Source organism: Oncorhynchus masou, unplaced genomic scaffold (assembly GCF_036934945.1).
Source record: "Oncorhynchus masou masou isolate Uvic2021 unplaced genomic scaffold, UVic_Omas_1.1 unplaced_scaffold_951, whole genome shotgun sequence".
Classification (NCBI taxonomy): Eukaryota; Metazoa; Chordata; class Actinopteri; order Salmoniformes; family Salmonidae; genus Oncorhynchus; species Oncorhynchus masou.
In genome coordinates, this window is record NW_027016007.1 from 51,353 (window position 1) to 68,753 (window position 17,401).

The window sequence follows — 17,401 nt, forward strand, 5'->3', positions numbered from 1 at the left end:
CATATATATACTGTGACCTACAGGGATAGGACATGACATAGGACATGCCACTGAGGTGTGTGTTTACTGTGACCTACAGGGATAGGACATGACATAGGACATTACATTGAGGTATATATATACTGTGACCTACAGGGATAGGACATGACATTGAGGTGTGTGTTTACTGTGACCTACAGGGATAGGACATGACATAGGACATGACATTGAGGTGTGTGTTTACTGTGACCTACAGGGATAGGACATGACATAGGACATGACTTTGAGGTATATATTTACTGTGACCTACAGGGATAGGACATGACATAGGACATGACATTGAGGTGTGTGTATACTGTGACCTACAGGGATAGGACCTGACGTAGGACATGACATTTAGGTGTGTGTTTACTGTGACCTACATGAATAGGACATGACATTGAGGGTGTGTGTTTATTGTGAACTACAGGGATAGGACATGACATTGAGGTATATATATTTACTGTGACCTACAGAGATAGGGCATGACATTGAGGTGTGTGTTTACTGTGACCTACAGGGATAGGACATGACATTGAGGTGTGTGTTTATTGTGAACTACAGGGATAGGACATGACATTGAGGATATATATTTACTGTGACCTACAGAGATAGGGCATGACATTGAGGTGTGTGTTTACTGTGACCTACAGGGATAGGACATGACATTGAGGTGTGTGTTTACTGTGACCTACAGGGATAGGACATGACATTGAGGTATATATATTTACTGTGACCTACAAGGATAGGATATGACATAGGACATGACATTGAGGTATATATTTACTGTGACCTACAGGGATAGGACATGACATTGAGGTATATATATTTACTGTGACCTACAGGGATAGGACTTGACATTGAGGTATATATATTTACTGTGACCTACAAGGATAGGATATGACATAGGACATGACATTGAGGTATATATATATTTACTGTGACCTACAAGGATAGGACATGACATTGAGGTATATATTTACTGTGACCTACAAGGATAGGACATGACATAGGACATGACATTGAGGTATATATTTACTGTGACCTACAGGGATAGGACATGACATAGGACCTGACATTGAGTGTGTGTTTCCTGTGACCTACAGGGATAGGACATGACATAGGACATGACATTGAGGTATATATTTACTGTGACCTACAGGGATAGGACATGACATAGGACATGACATTGAGGTGTGTGTTGTACCTTGGAAGCTGAGGCCACCCATTTTTTGTCAGCACTGATTGCCACATCTGTCACCCAATCTGCATGTCCCTAGGGTTAGCAAAAACACACACATAAGGGCACACACACACACCCACCTGTTTGAAACACACACACACCCACACCCACACATACACCTGTTTGAAACAAACACACACACACACCTGTTTGAAACACACACACACACACACACACACACACACACACACACACACACACACACACACACACACACACACACACCTGTTTGAAACACATGAGGACACACACACACCTGTTTGAAACACACACACACACACCTGTTTGAAACACACACACCTGTCGGAAACACACCACACCTGTCGGAAACACACACACACACACACACACACACACACACACACACACACACACACACACACACACACACACACACACACACACACACACACACACACACACACACACACACACACACACACACACACACACACCTGTCGGAAACACACACACACCTGTTGGAAACACACACACACACCTGTTTGAAACACACACACACACCTGTTTGCCTTAAAATGTGTCTGAAGTAGGATAGAGCATGAAGCTACCTTCAACTCCAGGGTCTTGCAGAGGGTCTCCATGTTCCACACAGCCACTGTTCTGTCATACGCCCCTGACACAAGGACTGACCCTGGACAACAACAGAGAGCTACAGTCAGTCTGTCAGTAGTAGTTAGAGGCAGAGGACTGACCCTGGACAACAACAGAGAGCTACAGTCAGTCTGTCAGTAGTAGTTAGAGATGAAAGGACTGACCCTGGACAACAACAGAGAGCTACAGTCAGTCTGTCAGTAGTAGTTAGAGATGAAAGGACTGACCCTGGACAACAACAGAGAGCTACAGTCAGTCTGTCAGTAGTAGTTAGAGATGAAAGGACTGACCCTGGACAACAACAGAGAGCTACAGTCAGTCTGTCAGTAGTAGTTAGAGGCAGAGGACTGACCCTGGACAACAACAGAGCTACAGTCAGTCTGTCAGTAGTAGATAGAGATGAAAGGACTGACCCTGGACAACAACAGAGAGCTACAGTCAGTCTGTCAGTAGTAGTTAGAGGCAGAGGACTGACCCTGGTCAACAACAGAGAGCTACAGTCAGTCTGTCAGTAGTAGTTAGAGGCAGAGGACTGACCCTGGACACAACAGAGAGCTACAGTCAGTCTGTCAGTAGTAGATAGAGATGAAAGTACTGACCCTGGACAACAACAGAACTACATTCAGTCTGGCAGCAGTAGTATTAGTATATAGTAGTATTAGTATATAGTAGTATTAGTATATAGTAGTATTAGTATATAGTAGTATTAGTATATAGTAGTCAGTGGTATTAGTATATAGTAGTCAGTAGTATTAGTATATAGTAGTATTAGTATATAGTAGTCAGTGGTATTAGTATATAGTAGTCAGTAGTATTAGTATATAGTAGTATTAGTATATAGTATTCAGTGGTATTAGTATATAGTAGTCAGTAGTATTAGTATATAGCAGTCAGTAGTATTAGTATAGTATATAGTATTAGTATATAGTAGTATATAGTATTCAGTTGTATTAGTATATAACAGATATGTCTACCCTACCATCCACAGAGTAGACTGATATACCCTACCATCCACAGAGAAGACTGATATGTCCACCCTACCATCCACAGAGTAGACTGATATGTCTACCCTACCATCCATGGAGTAGACTGATATGTCTACCCTACCATCCACAGAGAAGACTGATATGTCTACCCTACCATCCACAGAGAAGACTGATATGTCTACCCTACCATCCACAGAGAAGACTGATATGTCTACCCTACCATCCACAGAGAAGACTGATATGTCTACCCTACCATCCACAGAGAAGACTGATATGTCCACCCTACCATCCACAGAGTAGACTGATATGTCCACCCTACCATCCACAGAGAAGACTGATATGTCCACCCTACCATCCACAGAGAAGACTGATATGTCACCCTACCATCCACAGAGAAGACGGATATGTCTACCCTACCATCCACAGAGAAGACTGATATGTCCACCCTACCATCCACAGAGAAGACTGATATGTCTACCCTACCATCCACAGAGAAGACTGATATGTCTACCCTACCATCCACAGAGAAGACTGATATGTCTACCCTACCATCCACAGAGAAGAATGATATGTCTACCCTACCATCCACAGAGAAGACTGATATGTCCACCCTACCATCCAGAGAGTAGACTGATATGTCTACCCTACCATCCACAGAGAAGACTGATATGTCCACCCTACCACCCAGAGAGTAGACTGATATGTCTACCCTACCATCCACAGAGAAGACTGATATGTCTACCCTACCATCCACAGAGAAGACTGATATGTCTACCCTACCATCCACAGAGAAGAAGACTGATATGTCTACCCTACCATCCACAGAGAAGGAGACTGATATGTCTACCCTACCATCCACAGAGAAGACTGATATGTCTACCCTACCATCCACAGAAGACTGATATGTCCACCCTACCATCCTAGAGAGTAGACTGATATGTCTACCCTACCGTCCACAGAGAAGACTGATATGTCTACCCTACCATCCACAGAGAAGACTGATATGTCTACCCTACCATCCACAGAGGAGACTGATATGTCCACCCTACCATCCACAGAGAAGACTGATATGTCTACACTACCATCCACAGAGAAGACGGATATGTCTACCCTACCATCCACGGAGTAGACTGATATGTCTACCCTACCATCCACAGAGAAGAAGACTGATATGTCTACCCTACCGTCCACAGAAGACTGATATGTCTACCCTACCATCCACAGAGAAGACGGATATGTCTACACTACCATCCATGGAGTAGACTGATATGTCTACCCTACCATCCACAGAGAAGACTGATATGTCTACCCTACCATCCACAGAGAAGACTGATATGTCTACCCTACCATCCACAGAGAAGACTGATATGTCTACCCTACCATCCACAGAGAGAAAACTGATATGTCTACCCTACCATCCACAGAGAAGAAGACTGATATGTCTACCCTACCGTCCACAGAGAAGGAGACTGATATGTCTACCCTACCGTCCACAGAGAAGGAGACTGATATGTCTACCCTACCATCCACAGAGAGGACTGATGTCTACCCTACCATCCACAGAGTAGACTGATATGTCTACCCTACCGTCCACAGAGAAGACTGATATGTCTACCCTACCGTCCACAGAGAAGACTGATATGTCTACCCTACCATCCACAGAGAAGACTGATATGTCTACCCTACCATCCACAGAGAAGCCTGATATGTCTACCCTACCATCCACAGAGAAGACTGATATGTCTACCCTACCGTCCACAGAGAAGACTGATATGTCTACCCTACCGTCCACAGAGAAGACTGATATGTCTACCCTACCGTCCACAGAGAAGACTGATATGTCTACCCTACCATCCACAGAGAAGACTGATATGTCTACTCTACCATCCACAGAGAAGAAGACTGATATGTCTACCCTACCATCCACAGAGAAGACTGATATGTCCACCCTACCGTCCACAGAGAAGACTGATATGTCCACCCTACTGTCCCAGAGAAGACTGATATGTCTACCCTACCATCCACAGAAGACTGATATGTCCACCCTACCATCCAGAGAAGACTGATATGTCTACCCTACCATCCACAGAGAAGACTGATATGTCTACCCTACCATCCACAGAGAAGACTGATATGTCTACCCTACCGTCCACAGAGAAGACTGATATGTCTACCCTACCATCCACAGAGAAGGAGACTGATATGTCTACCCTACCGTCCACAGAGAAGACTGATATGTCTACCCTACCATCCACAGAGAAGACTGATATGTCTACCCTACACGTCCACAGAGAAGACTGATATGTCTACCCTACGTCCACAGAGAAGACTGATATGTCTACCCTACCATCAACAGAGAAGGAGACTGATATGTCTACCCTACCGTCCACAGAGAAGACTGATATGTCTACCCTACCATCCACAGAGAAGGAGACTGATATGTCTACCCTACCGTCCACAGAGAAGACTGATATGTCTACCCTACCGTCCACAGAGAAGACTGATATGTCTACCCTACCGTCCACAGAGAAGACTGATATGTCCACCCTACCATCAACAGAGAAGACTGATATGTCCACCCTACCATCCACAGAGAAGACTGATATGTCCACCCTACCATCCACAGAGAAGACTGATATGTCCACCCTACCATCCACAGAGAAGACTGATATGTCTACCCTACCATCCACAGAGAAGACTGATATGTCTACCCTACCATCCACAGAGAAGACGGATATGTCCACCCTACCATCCACAGAGAAGGAGCAGGAGCTGACGGATCCGTCGTGTCCCTTGCTAAGGGTCAGGCCACCGTGGGAACGGAATGCTCCTGTCTGGATGTCCCACAGCTGCAGAGTCTTGTCCCATGATGCAGTGCACAAGTAGCGTCCGTTAGCAGTGAAACAGCAGTTCGAGATGACGTTGGTGTGGGCGCTGTGTTTGGGACAGGATAGAACAACAACGTGTACTGGAAATATTGGGTTCCCCCACAAGCTCTGGAAGCTTGGTTACGACAGCCTCAACGTGACCTTGACTAACACTAATTAGTTTGAAATGTGTGCAATTGCTAGTGGACGAGGTTCATTTGAAGCTAATGAAAAGTTCTCTCTGACATAATGCCAGGCTATATTTTAGTTCACTGTACTGCATCAATCTCTCTGACATAATGCCAGGCTATATTTTAGTTTACTGTACTGCATCAATCTCTCTGACATAATGCCAGGCTATATTTTAGTTCACTGTTACTGCATCAATCTCTCTGACATAACGCCAGGCTATATTTTAGTTCACTGTTACTGCATCAATCTCTCTGACATAACGCCTGGCTATATTTTAGTTTACTGTACTGCATCAATCTCTCTGACATAATGCCAGGCTATATTTTAGTTCACTGTTACTGCATCAATCTCTCTGACATAATGCCAGGCTATATTTTAGTTCACTGTTACTGCATCAATCTCTCTGACATAATGCCAGGCTATATTTTAGTTCACTGTACTGCATCAATCTCTCTGACATAACGCCAGGCTATATTTTAGTTCACTGTTACTGCATCAATCTCTCTGACATAACGCATGCAGGCTATATTTTAGTTCACTGTTACTGCATCAATCTCTCTGACATAACGCCAGGCTATATTTTAGTTCACTGTACTGCATCAATCTCTCTGACATAATGCCAGGCTATATTTTAGTTCACTGTACTGCATCAATCTCTCTGACATAATGCCAGGCTATATTTTAGTTCACTGTACTGCATCAATCTCTCTGGCATAATGCCAGGCTATATTTCAGTTCAATGTACTGCATCAATCTCTCTGACATAATGCCAGGCTATATTTTAGTTCACTGTACTGCATCAATCTCTCTGGCATAATGCCAGGCTATATTTTAGTTCACTGTACTGCATCAATCTCTCTGACATAATGCCAGGCTATATTTTAGTTCACTGTACTGCATCAATCTCTCTGACATAATGCCAGGCTATATTTTAGTTCACTGTACTGCAGAGCATGTGTTATAATGAGAGTCCTGTGTTTAGTGCTACAACGAGGACACAGCGATATTTGATCCTGTATTTTAAGAGGACAGTTTGAAGGTTAAAACTCAGGCGTATCAGATGATTGTGTAAAACACAAGGGGTCCTAGTTCTGACGTAGTCTGTCTCGCTACTGCGTCTACACTTCATGATGCCAGGTTAGATTCTCATTTAACTGCAGGGAGTGTGTTACAACTTTATCGTCATTATGTGTCCGATAATCAGTCAATAATACAGTCAATCAATCACGTGTCTTGAAAACGAGAGCAGTGAGTTCACCCGGTCCACCGTGGACCATAAACACAACGATCTGAGGTGTAATTATGAAATATCTGCTACTGACAAATCTTTATTAAGGACGCCTGCGCTCAGAAATGACAACAACAGCAAACAGCTGTCGTGATGTTCCTTGATGCTCTGGCCATTTCTCAGCCTGGCAGTGCATGTTATCTATCATCTCAGGGACCGTGTGTAAAGTCTAATATAATGAGTGGTATCTCAGGGACCGTGTGTAAAGTCTAATATAATGAGTGGTATCTCAGGGACTGTGTGTAAAGTCTAATATAATGAGTGGTATCTCAGGGACCGTGTGTAAAATCTAATATAATGAGTGGTATCTCAGGCACTGTGTGTAAAGTCTAATATAATGAGTGGTATCTCAGGGACCGTGTGTAAAGTCTAATATAATGAGTGGTATCTATCATCTCAGGGACTGTGTAAAGTCTAATATAATGAGTGGTATCTATCATCCCAGGCACTGTGTGTAAAGTCTAATATAATGAGTGGTATCTCAGGAACTGTGTGTAAAGTCTAATATAATGAGTGGTATCTGTTATCCCAGGGACTGTGTGTAAAGTCTAATATAATGAGTGGTATCTGTTATCTCAGGGACTGTGTGTAAATCTAATATAATGAGTGGTATCTCAGGGACTGTGTGTAAAGTCTAATATAATGAGTGGTATTTCAGGGACCGTGTGTAAAGTCTAATATAATGAGTGGTAACTCAGGGACTGTGTGTAAAGTCTAATATAATGAGTGGTATCTCAGGGACTGTGTAAAGTCTAATATAATGAGTGGTATCTCAGGGACTGTGTGTAAAGTCTAATATAATGAGTGGTATCTCAGGGACCGTGTGTAAAGTCTAATATAATGAGAGGTATCTCAGGGACTGTGTGTAAAGTCTAATATAATGAGTGGTATCTGTTATCTCAGGGACTGTGTGTAAAGTCTAATATAATGAGTGGTATCTCAGGGACCGTGTGTAAAGTCTAATATAATGAGTGGTATCTCAGGGACTGTGTGTAAAGTCTAATATAATGAGTGGTATCTCAGGGACCGTGTGTAAAGTCTAATATAATGAGTGGTATCTCAGGGACTGTGTGTAAAGTCTAATATAATGAGTGGTATCTCAGGGACCGTGTGTAAAGTCTAATATAATGAGTGGTATCTCAGGGACTGTGTGTAAAGTCTAATATAATGAGTGGTATCTCAGGAACTGTGTGTGAAGTCTAATATAATGAGTGGTATCTGTTATCTCAGGGACTGTGTGTAAAGTCTAATATAATGAGTGGTATCTCAGGGACCGTGTGCAAAGTCTAATATAATGAGTGGTATCTGTTATCTCAGGGACTGTGTGAAAAGTCTAATATAATGAGTGGTATCTCAGGGACCGTGTGTAAAGTCTAATATAATGAGAGGTATCTCAGGGACCATGTGTAAAGTCTAATATAATGAGTGGTATCTTCACCTGTTGATGGAGAGGGTGGTTTGGGTGGAGACCAGGTCCCACAGTTTGATGGTTCTGTCTTCAGAGACACTGGCTACGTGCTGACTCTGAGGATCAAACCGGCACCGCGTGATCGTAGACTTGTGGTGATCTGAGGGAATTGACAGCATTGGACATCATTTAAACTGATGTTACCATTAGACATGACTTAAACTGAGACTCAGTGACCTGATGTTACCATTACACATGACTTAAACTGAGACTCAGTGACCTGATGTTACAGTGATGAGACATGACTTAAACTGAGACTCAGTGACCTGACGTTACTATGAGACATGACTTAAACTGAGACTCAGTGACCTTAGCGTTAGCATTAGACATGACTTAAACTGAGACTCAGTGACCTGACGTTACCATGAGACATGACTTAAACTGAGACTCAGTGACCTGATGTTACCATTAGACATGACTTAAACTGAGACTCAGTGACCTTAGCGTTAGCATTAGACATGACTTAAACTGAGACTCAGTGACCTGACGTTACTATGAGACATGACTTAAACTGAGACTCGGTGACCTTAGCGTTAGCATTAGACATGACTTAAACTGAGACTCAGTGACCTGACGTTACCATTAGACATGACTTAAACTGAGACTCAGTGACCTGACGTTACTATGAGACATGACTTAAACTGAGACTCGGTGACCTTAGCGTTAGCATTAGACATGACTTAAACTGAGACTCAGTGACCTGACGTTACCATGAGACATGACTTAAACTGAGACTCAGTGACCTGATGTTACCATGAGACATGACTTAAACTGAGACTCAGTGACCTGACGTTACCATGAGACATGACTTAAACTGAGACTCAGTGACCTGATGTTACCATTAGACATGACTTAAACTGAGACTCAGTGACCTGATGTTACCATGAGACATGACTTAAACTGAGACTCAGTGACCTGACGTTACCATTAGACATGACTTAAACTGAGACTCAGTGACCTTAGCGTTACCATTAGACATGACTTAAACTGAGACTCAGTGACCTGACGTTACCATTAGACATGACTTAAACTGAGACTCAGTGACCTGACGTTACCATGAGACATGACTTAAACTGAGACTCGGTGACCTTAGCGTTAGCATTAGACATGACTTAAACTGAGACTCAGTGACCTTAGCGTTAGCATTAGACATGACTTAAACTGAGACTCATTGACCTTAGCGTTAGCATTAGACATGACTTAAACTGAGACTCGGTGACCTTAGCGTTAGCATTAGACATGACTTAAACTGAGACTCAGTGACCTTAGCGTTAGCATTAGACATGACTTAAACTGAGACTCGGTGACCTTAGCGTTAGCATTAGACATAACTTAAACTGAGACTCAGTGACCTTAGCGTTAGCATTAGACATGACTTAAACTGAGACTCAGTGACCTTAGCGTTAGCATTAGACATGACTTAAACTGAGACTCGGTGACCTTAGCGTTAGCATAGCTCAATGGTAAAATCAATATAGCGATCAATAACCATTGCTGAATGACTTGAGGATGTACCTTTGATGTGGAAGAGCCTCTCCCCTGTGTCAGCTGAGGTCAGGCAGATTGCATTCTCCAGGTCGGAGGACGAGACTACGTACTTCCTGTCCTCTGAGACGCTACATGAGGTCAGGAGCCCAGCCTGAGCTGCAGTCCACTATGGAACACACACAGGCTGTGTCACCTATATGCTCCCTCTATACTCCCTCTATACTCCTCTATACTCCCTCTATACTCCCTCTATGCTCCCTCTATACTCCCTATATACTCCCCTCTATACTCCCTATATGCTCCTCTATACTCCCTCTAAACTCCCTCTATACTCCCCCTCTATACTCCCTATACTCCCTATACTCCCTCTATACTCCCTCTAAACTCCCTCTATACTCCCTATATGCTCCCTCTATACTCCCTCTATGCTCCCTCTATACTCCCTCTATCTCCCTCTATACTCCCTCTATACTCCCTCTGCTCCCCTCTACTCCCTCTATACTCTATGCCCTCTATGCTACTCCCTCTATACTCCCTCTATACTCCCTCTATGCTCCCTCTATGCTCCCTCTATGCTCCCTCTATACTCCCTCTATACTCCTCTATCTATACTCCCTCTATACTCCCTCCCTCTATACTCCTCTATACTCCCTCTATACTCCCTATATACTCCCTCTATGCTCCCTCTAGACTCCCCTATATACTCCCTCTAGACTCCCTCTATACTCCCTATATACTCCCTATATACTCCCCTATACTCACTCTATACTCCCTCTATACTCCCTCTATACTCCCTATATGCTCCCTCTATGCTCCCTCTATACTCCCTCTATACTCCCTCTATACTCCCTCTATACTCCCTCTATACTCCCTATATGCTCCTCTATACTCCCTCTATACTCCCTCTATACTCCCTATATACTCCCTCTATACTCCCTCTATACTCCCTCTATGCTCTCTATGCTCCCTCTATACTCCCTCTATACTCCCTCTATACTCCCTCTATACTCCCTCTAGACTCCCTCTATACTCCCTCTATACTCCCTCTATACTCCCTATATGCTCCCTGTATACTCCCTCTATGCTCCCTCTATGCTCCCTATATGCTCCCTCTATACTCCCTCTATACTCCCTCTATACTCCCTCTATACTCCTCTATACTCCCTATATACTCCCTCTATACTCCCTCTATGCTCCCTATATGCTCCCTCTATGCTCCCTCTATACTCCCTCTATACTCCCTCTGTACTCCTCTATACTCCCTATATGCTCCCTATATGCTCCCTCTATACTCCCTCTATGCTCCCTATATGCTCCCTCTATGCTCCCTCTATACTCCCTCTATGCTCCCTCTATACTCCCTCTATACTCCCTCTATGCTCCCTATATGCTCCCTCTATGCTCCCTCTATACTCCCTCTATGCTCCCTCTATGCTCCCTCTATACTCCCTCTATACTCCCTCTATACTCCCTCTATACTCCCTCTAGACTCCCTCTAGACTCCTCTATACTCCCTCTATACTCCCTCTATACTCCCTATATGCTCCCTGTATACTCCCTCTATACTCCCTCATGCCCCCTATATGCTCCCTCTATACTCCCTCTATACTCCCTCTATACTCCCTCTATACTCCCTCTATACTCCCTATATACTCCCTCTATACTCCCTCTATGCTCCCTATATGCTCCCTCTATGCTCCCTCTATACTCCCTCTATACTCCTCTGTACTCCCTCTATACTCCCTATATGCTCCCTATATGCTCCCTCTATACTCCCTCTATGCTCCCTATGCTCCCTCTATGCTCCCTCTATACTCCCTCTATGCTCCCTCTATACTCCCTCTATACTCCCTCTATGCTCCCTATATGCTCCCTCTATGCTCCCTCTATACTCCCTCTATGCTCCCTATATACTCCCTCTATACTCCCTCTGTACTCCCTCTATACTCCCTCTATACTCCCTGTATACTCCCTCTATACTCCCTCTATACTCCCTATATGCTCCCCCTCTATGCTCCCTGTATACTCCCTCTATACTCCCTATATGCTCCCTCTATACTCCCTCTATACTCCCTCTATACTCCCTATATACTCCCTCTAGACTCCCTCTATACTCCCCCTCTATACCCCTCTATACTCCCTCTATACTTCCTCTATACTCCTCTATACTCCCTCTATACTCCCTCTATACTCCCTCTATACTCCCTCTATACCCCCTCTATACTCCCTCTATACTCCCTCTATACCCCTCTATGCTCCCTCTATACTCCCTCTATACTCCTCTATACTACCTATACTCCCTCTATACTCCCTATATACTCCCTCTATACTCCCTATATGCTCCCTCTATACTCCCTATATGCTCCCTCTATACTCCTGTATACTACCTATATACCCTCTATACTCCCTATATGCTCCTCTATACTCCATCTATACTCCCTCTATACTCCCTCTATGCTCCCTATATACTCCCTCTATACTCCCTCTATACTCCCTGTATACTACCTATATACTCCTCTATACTCCCTCTATACTCCATCTATACTCCCTCTATACTCCCTCTATACTCCCTCTATACTCCCTATATGCTCCCTCTATACTCCCTGTATACTACCTATATACTCCCTCTATACTCCCTATATGCTCCCTCTATACTCCATCTATACTCCCTCTATACTCCCTCTATGCTCCCTATATACTCCCTCTATACTCCTCTATACTCCCTGTATACTACCTATATACTCCCTCTATACTCCCTCTATACTCCATCTATACTCCTCTATACTACCTATATACTCCCTCTATACTCCCTCTATACTCCCTCTATACTCCCTCTATACTCCCCCTAGACTCCCTCTATACTACCTATATACTCCCTCTATACTCCCTCTATACTCCATCTATACTCCCTCTATACTACCTATATACTCCCCTCTATACTCCTCTATACTCCCTATATACTCCCTCTATACTCCCTCTATACTCCCTATATGCTCCCTCTATACTCCCTCTATACTCCCTCTATACTCCCAATATACTCCCCTCTATACTCCCTCTATACCCCCTCTATACTCCCTATATGCTCCCTCTATACTCCCTCTATACTCCCTCTATACTCCCTCTATACTCCCTCTAGACTCCTCTATACTCCCTATATGCTCCCTCTATGCTCCCTATATGCTCCCTATATGCTCCCTCTATACTCCCTCTATACTCCTCTATACTCCCTCTATACTCCCTATATACTCCCTCTATACTCCCTCTATGCTCCCTATATGCTCCCTCTATGCTCCCCCTCTATACTCCCTCTATACTCCCTCTGTACTCCCTCTATACTCCCTATATGCTCCCTATATGCTCCCTCTATACTCCCTCTATGCTCCCTATATGCTCCCTCTATGCTCCCTCTATACTCCCTCTATGCTCCCTCTATACTCCCTCTATACTCCCTCTATGCTCCCTATATGCTCCCTCTATGCTCCCTCTATACTCCCTCTATGCTCCCTATATACTCCCTCTATACTCCCTCTGTACTCCCTCTATACTCCCTCTATACTCCCTGTATACTCCTCTATACTCCTCTAGACTCCTCTATACTCCCTATATGCTCCCTGTATACTCCCCTCTATACTCCCTATATGCTCCCTCTATACTCCCTCTATACTCCCTCTATACTCCCTATATACTCCCTCTAGACTCCTCTATACTCCCTCTATACTCCCTCTATACTTCCTCTATACTCCCTCTATACTCCCTCTATACTCCCTCTATACTCCCTCTATACCCCTCTATACTCCCTCTATACTCCCTCTATACCCCCTCTATGCTCCCTCTATACTCCCTCTATACTCCCTCTATACTACCTATATACTCCCTCTATACTCCCTATATACTCCTCTATACTCCCTATATGCTCCCTCTATACTCCCTATATGCTCCCTCTATACTCCCTGTATACTACCTATATACTCCCTCTATACTCCCTATATGCTCCCTCTATACTCCATCTATACTCCCTCTATACTCCCCTATGCTCCCTATATACTCCCTCTATACTCCCTCTATACTCCCTGTATACTACCTATATACTCCTCTATACTCCCTCTATACTCCATCTATACTCCCCTCTATACTCCCTCTATACTCCCTCTATACTCCCTATATGCTCCCTCTATACTCCCTGTATACTACCTATATACTCCCTCTATACTCCCTATATGCTCCCTCTATACTCCATCTATACTCCTCCATACTCCTCCATGCTCCCCTATATACTCCTCTATACTCCTCTATACTCCCTGTATACTACCTATATACTCCCTCTATACTCCATCTATACTCCCCTCTATACTACCTATATACTCCCTCTATACTCCTCTATACTCCTCTATACTCCTCTATACTCCCCCTAGACTCCTCTATACTACCTATATACTCCCTCTATACTCCCTCTATACTCCATCTATACTCCCTCTATACTACCTATACTCCCCTATACTCCCTCTATACTCCCTCTATACTCCCTATATGCTCCCTCTATACTCCTCTATACTCCTCTATACTCCCAATATACTCCCTCTATACTCCTCTATACTCCTCTATACTCCCTATATGCTCCCTCTATACTCCTCTATACTCCTCTATACTCCCTCTATACTCCCTCAGACTCCCTCATACTCCTATATGCTCCCTCTATCCCTATATGCTCCCTCTATACTCCCTCTATACTCCCTCTATACTCCCTATATACTCCTCTATACTCCCTATGCTCTCTATACTCCCTCTATACTCCCTCTATGCTCCTCTATACTCCTCTATCATCCTCTATACTCCTCTATACTCCCTCTATACTCTATATACTCCCTCTATACTCCCTATATGCTCCCTCTATACTCCCTCTATACTCCCTCTATGCTCCTCTATGCTCCCTCTATGCTCCCTCTATACTCCTCTATGCTCCCTATGCTCCCTCTATGCTCCCTCTATGCTCCCTCTATGCTCTATACTCCTCCCCCATACTCCCTCTCTATACTCCCTCTATACTCCCTCTATACTCCCTCTATACTCCCTCTATACTCCATCTATACTCCCTATATACTCCCTCTATACTCCCTATATACTCCCTCTATACTCCCTATATGCTCCCTCTATGCTCCCTATATGCTCCCTCTATGCTCCCTATATACTCCCTATATACTCCCTCTATACTCCCTATATGCTCCCTATATACTCCCTCTATGCTCCTCTATGCTCCCTCTATGCTCCCTCTATGCTCCCTATATGCTCCCTCTATACTCCCTCTATACTCCCTCTATGTTCCCTCTATACTCCCTCTATACTCCCTCTATACTCCTATATACTCCCTCTATACTCCCTCTATACTCCCTATATGCTCCCTCTATACTCCCTCTATACTCCCTCTATGCTCCCTCTATGCTCCCTCTATACTCCCTATATACTCCCTCTATACTCCCTATATGCTCCCTCTATACTCCCTCTATACTCCCTCTATGCTCCCTCTATGCTCCCTCTATGCTCCCTCTATGCTCCCTATATGCTCCCTCTATGCTCCTCTATGCTCCCCATATACTCCCCCTATACTCCCTCTATACTCCCTCTATACTCCTCTATACTCCCTCTATACTCCCTCTATACTCCCTCTATACTCCCTCTATACTCCCTATATGCTCCCTCTATGCTCCCTCTATGCTCCCTATATACTCCCTATATACTCCCTCTATACTCCCCTATATGCTCCCTCTATACTCCCTCTATACTCCCTCTAGACTCCCTCTATACTCCCTCTATACTCCCTCTATACTCCTCTATACTCCCTATATACTCCCTCTATACTCCCTATATACTCCCTCTATACTCCCTCTATACTCCCTCTATACTCCTCTATACTCCCTCTCTGGCATTATGATTCTGAGCTGCAGTCCACTATGGAACACACACAGGCTGTGTCACCTATATACTCCCTCTATACTCCCTATATACTCCCTCTGTACTCCCTCTGTACTCCCCTCTATACTCCTATACTCCTCTGTACTCCCTCTATACTCCCTCTATACTCCCTCTGTACTCCCTCTATACTCCCTCTATACTCCCTCTATACTCCCTCTGTACTCCCTATATACTCCCTATATACTCCCTCTATACTCCCTCTGTACTCCCTCTGTACTCCCTATATACTCCCTCTATACTCCCTCTGTACTCCCTCTATACTCCCTCTATACTCCCTCTATACTCCCCTATACTCCCTCTATACTCCCTCTGTACTCCCTCTGTACTCCCTCTATACTCCCTATATACTCCCTCTATACTCCCTCTGTACTCCCTCTGTACTCCCTATATACTCCTCTGTACTCCCTCTGTACTCCCTATATACTCCCTATATACTCCCTATATACTCCCTATATACTCCCTGTATACTCCCTATATACTCCTCTATACTCCCTCTATACTCCCTCTATACTCCCTCTCTGGCATTATGATTCTGAGCTGCAGTCCACTATGTAGCACACAGGCTGTCCACCATGGTCTCAGATGTTCATTAGTGTTGAAAAGGGAGAGAGAGGTAACAGAGAGGTAACAGAGAGGTAACAGAGAGGTAACAGAGGTAACAGAGGGGTAACAGAGAGGTAACAGAGGTAACAGAGAGGTAACAGAGAGGTAACAGAGAGGTAACAGAGAGGTAACAGAGGTAACAGAGGGTAACAGAGAGGTAACAGAGAGGTAACAGAGAGGTAACAGAGGTAACAGAGAGGTAACAGAGAGGTAACAGAGAGGTAACAGAGAGGTAACAGAGGGGTAACAGAGAGGTAACAGAGAGGTAACAGAGGTAACAGAGAGGTAACAGAGGTAACAGAGGTAACAGAGGGGTAACAGAGAGGTAACAGAGAGGTAACAGAGAGGTAACAGAGAGGTAACAGAGAGGTAACAGAGAGGTAACAGAGGTAACAGAGAGGTAACAGAGAGGTAACAGAGAGGTAACAGAGAGGTAACAGAGGTGTAACAGAGAGGTAACAGAGGGGTAACAGAGGGGTAACAGAGAGGTAACAGAGAGGTAACAGAGGTGTAACAGAGAGGTAACAGAGAGGTAACAGAGAGGTAACAGAGAGGTAACAGAGGTAACAGAGGGGTAACAGAGGGGTAACAGAGAGGTAACAGAGAGGTAACAGAGGTAACAGAGGGGTAACAGAGGGGTAACAGAGAGGTAACAGAGAGGTAACAGAG

At 44.2% G+C, this 17,401-nt stretch overlaps 1 protein-coding gene across 1 annotated transcript in view; it reads right to left on the bottom strand.

Moving 5' to 3' along the window:
• LOC135538393 (WD repeat-containing protein 88-like) overlaps nt 1–17,401 on the bottom strand; it is a gene marked incomplete at its 3' end in the record, with an annotated part of 36,024 nt that overhangs the window by 2,373 nt on the left and 16,250 nt on the right. The window contains 5 exon segments of the mRNA XM_064964296.1: nt 1,226–1,294; nt 1,831–1,913; nt 5,609–5,793; nt 8,645–8,774; nt 10,190–10,328. Of these exon segments, the coding sequence (XP_064820368.1) occupies nt 1,226–1,294; nt 1,831–1,913; nt 5,609–5,793; nt 8,645–8,774; nt 10,190–10,328 (606 nt within the window).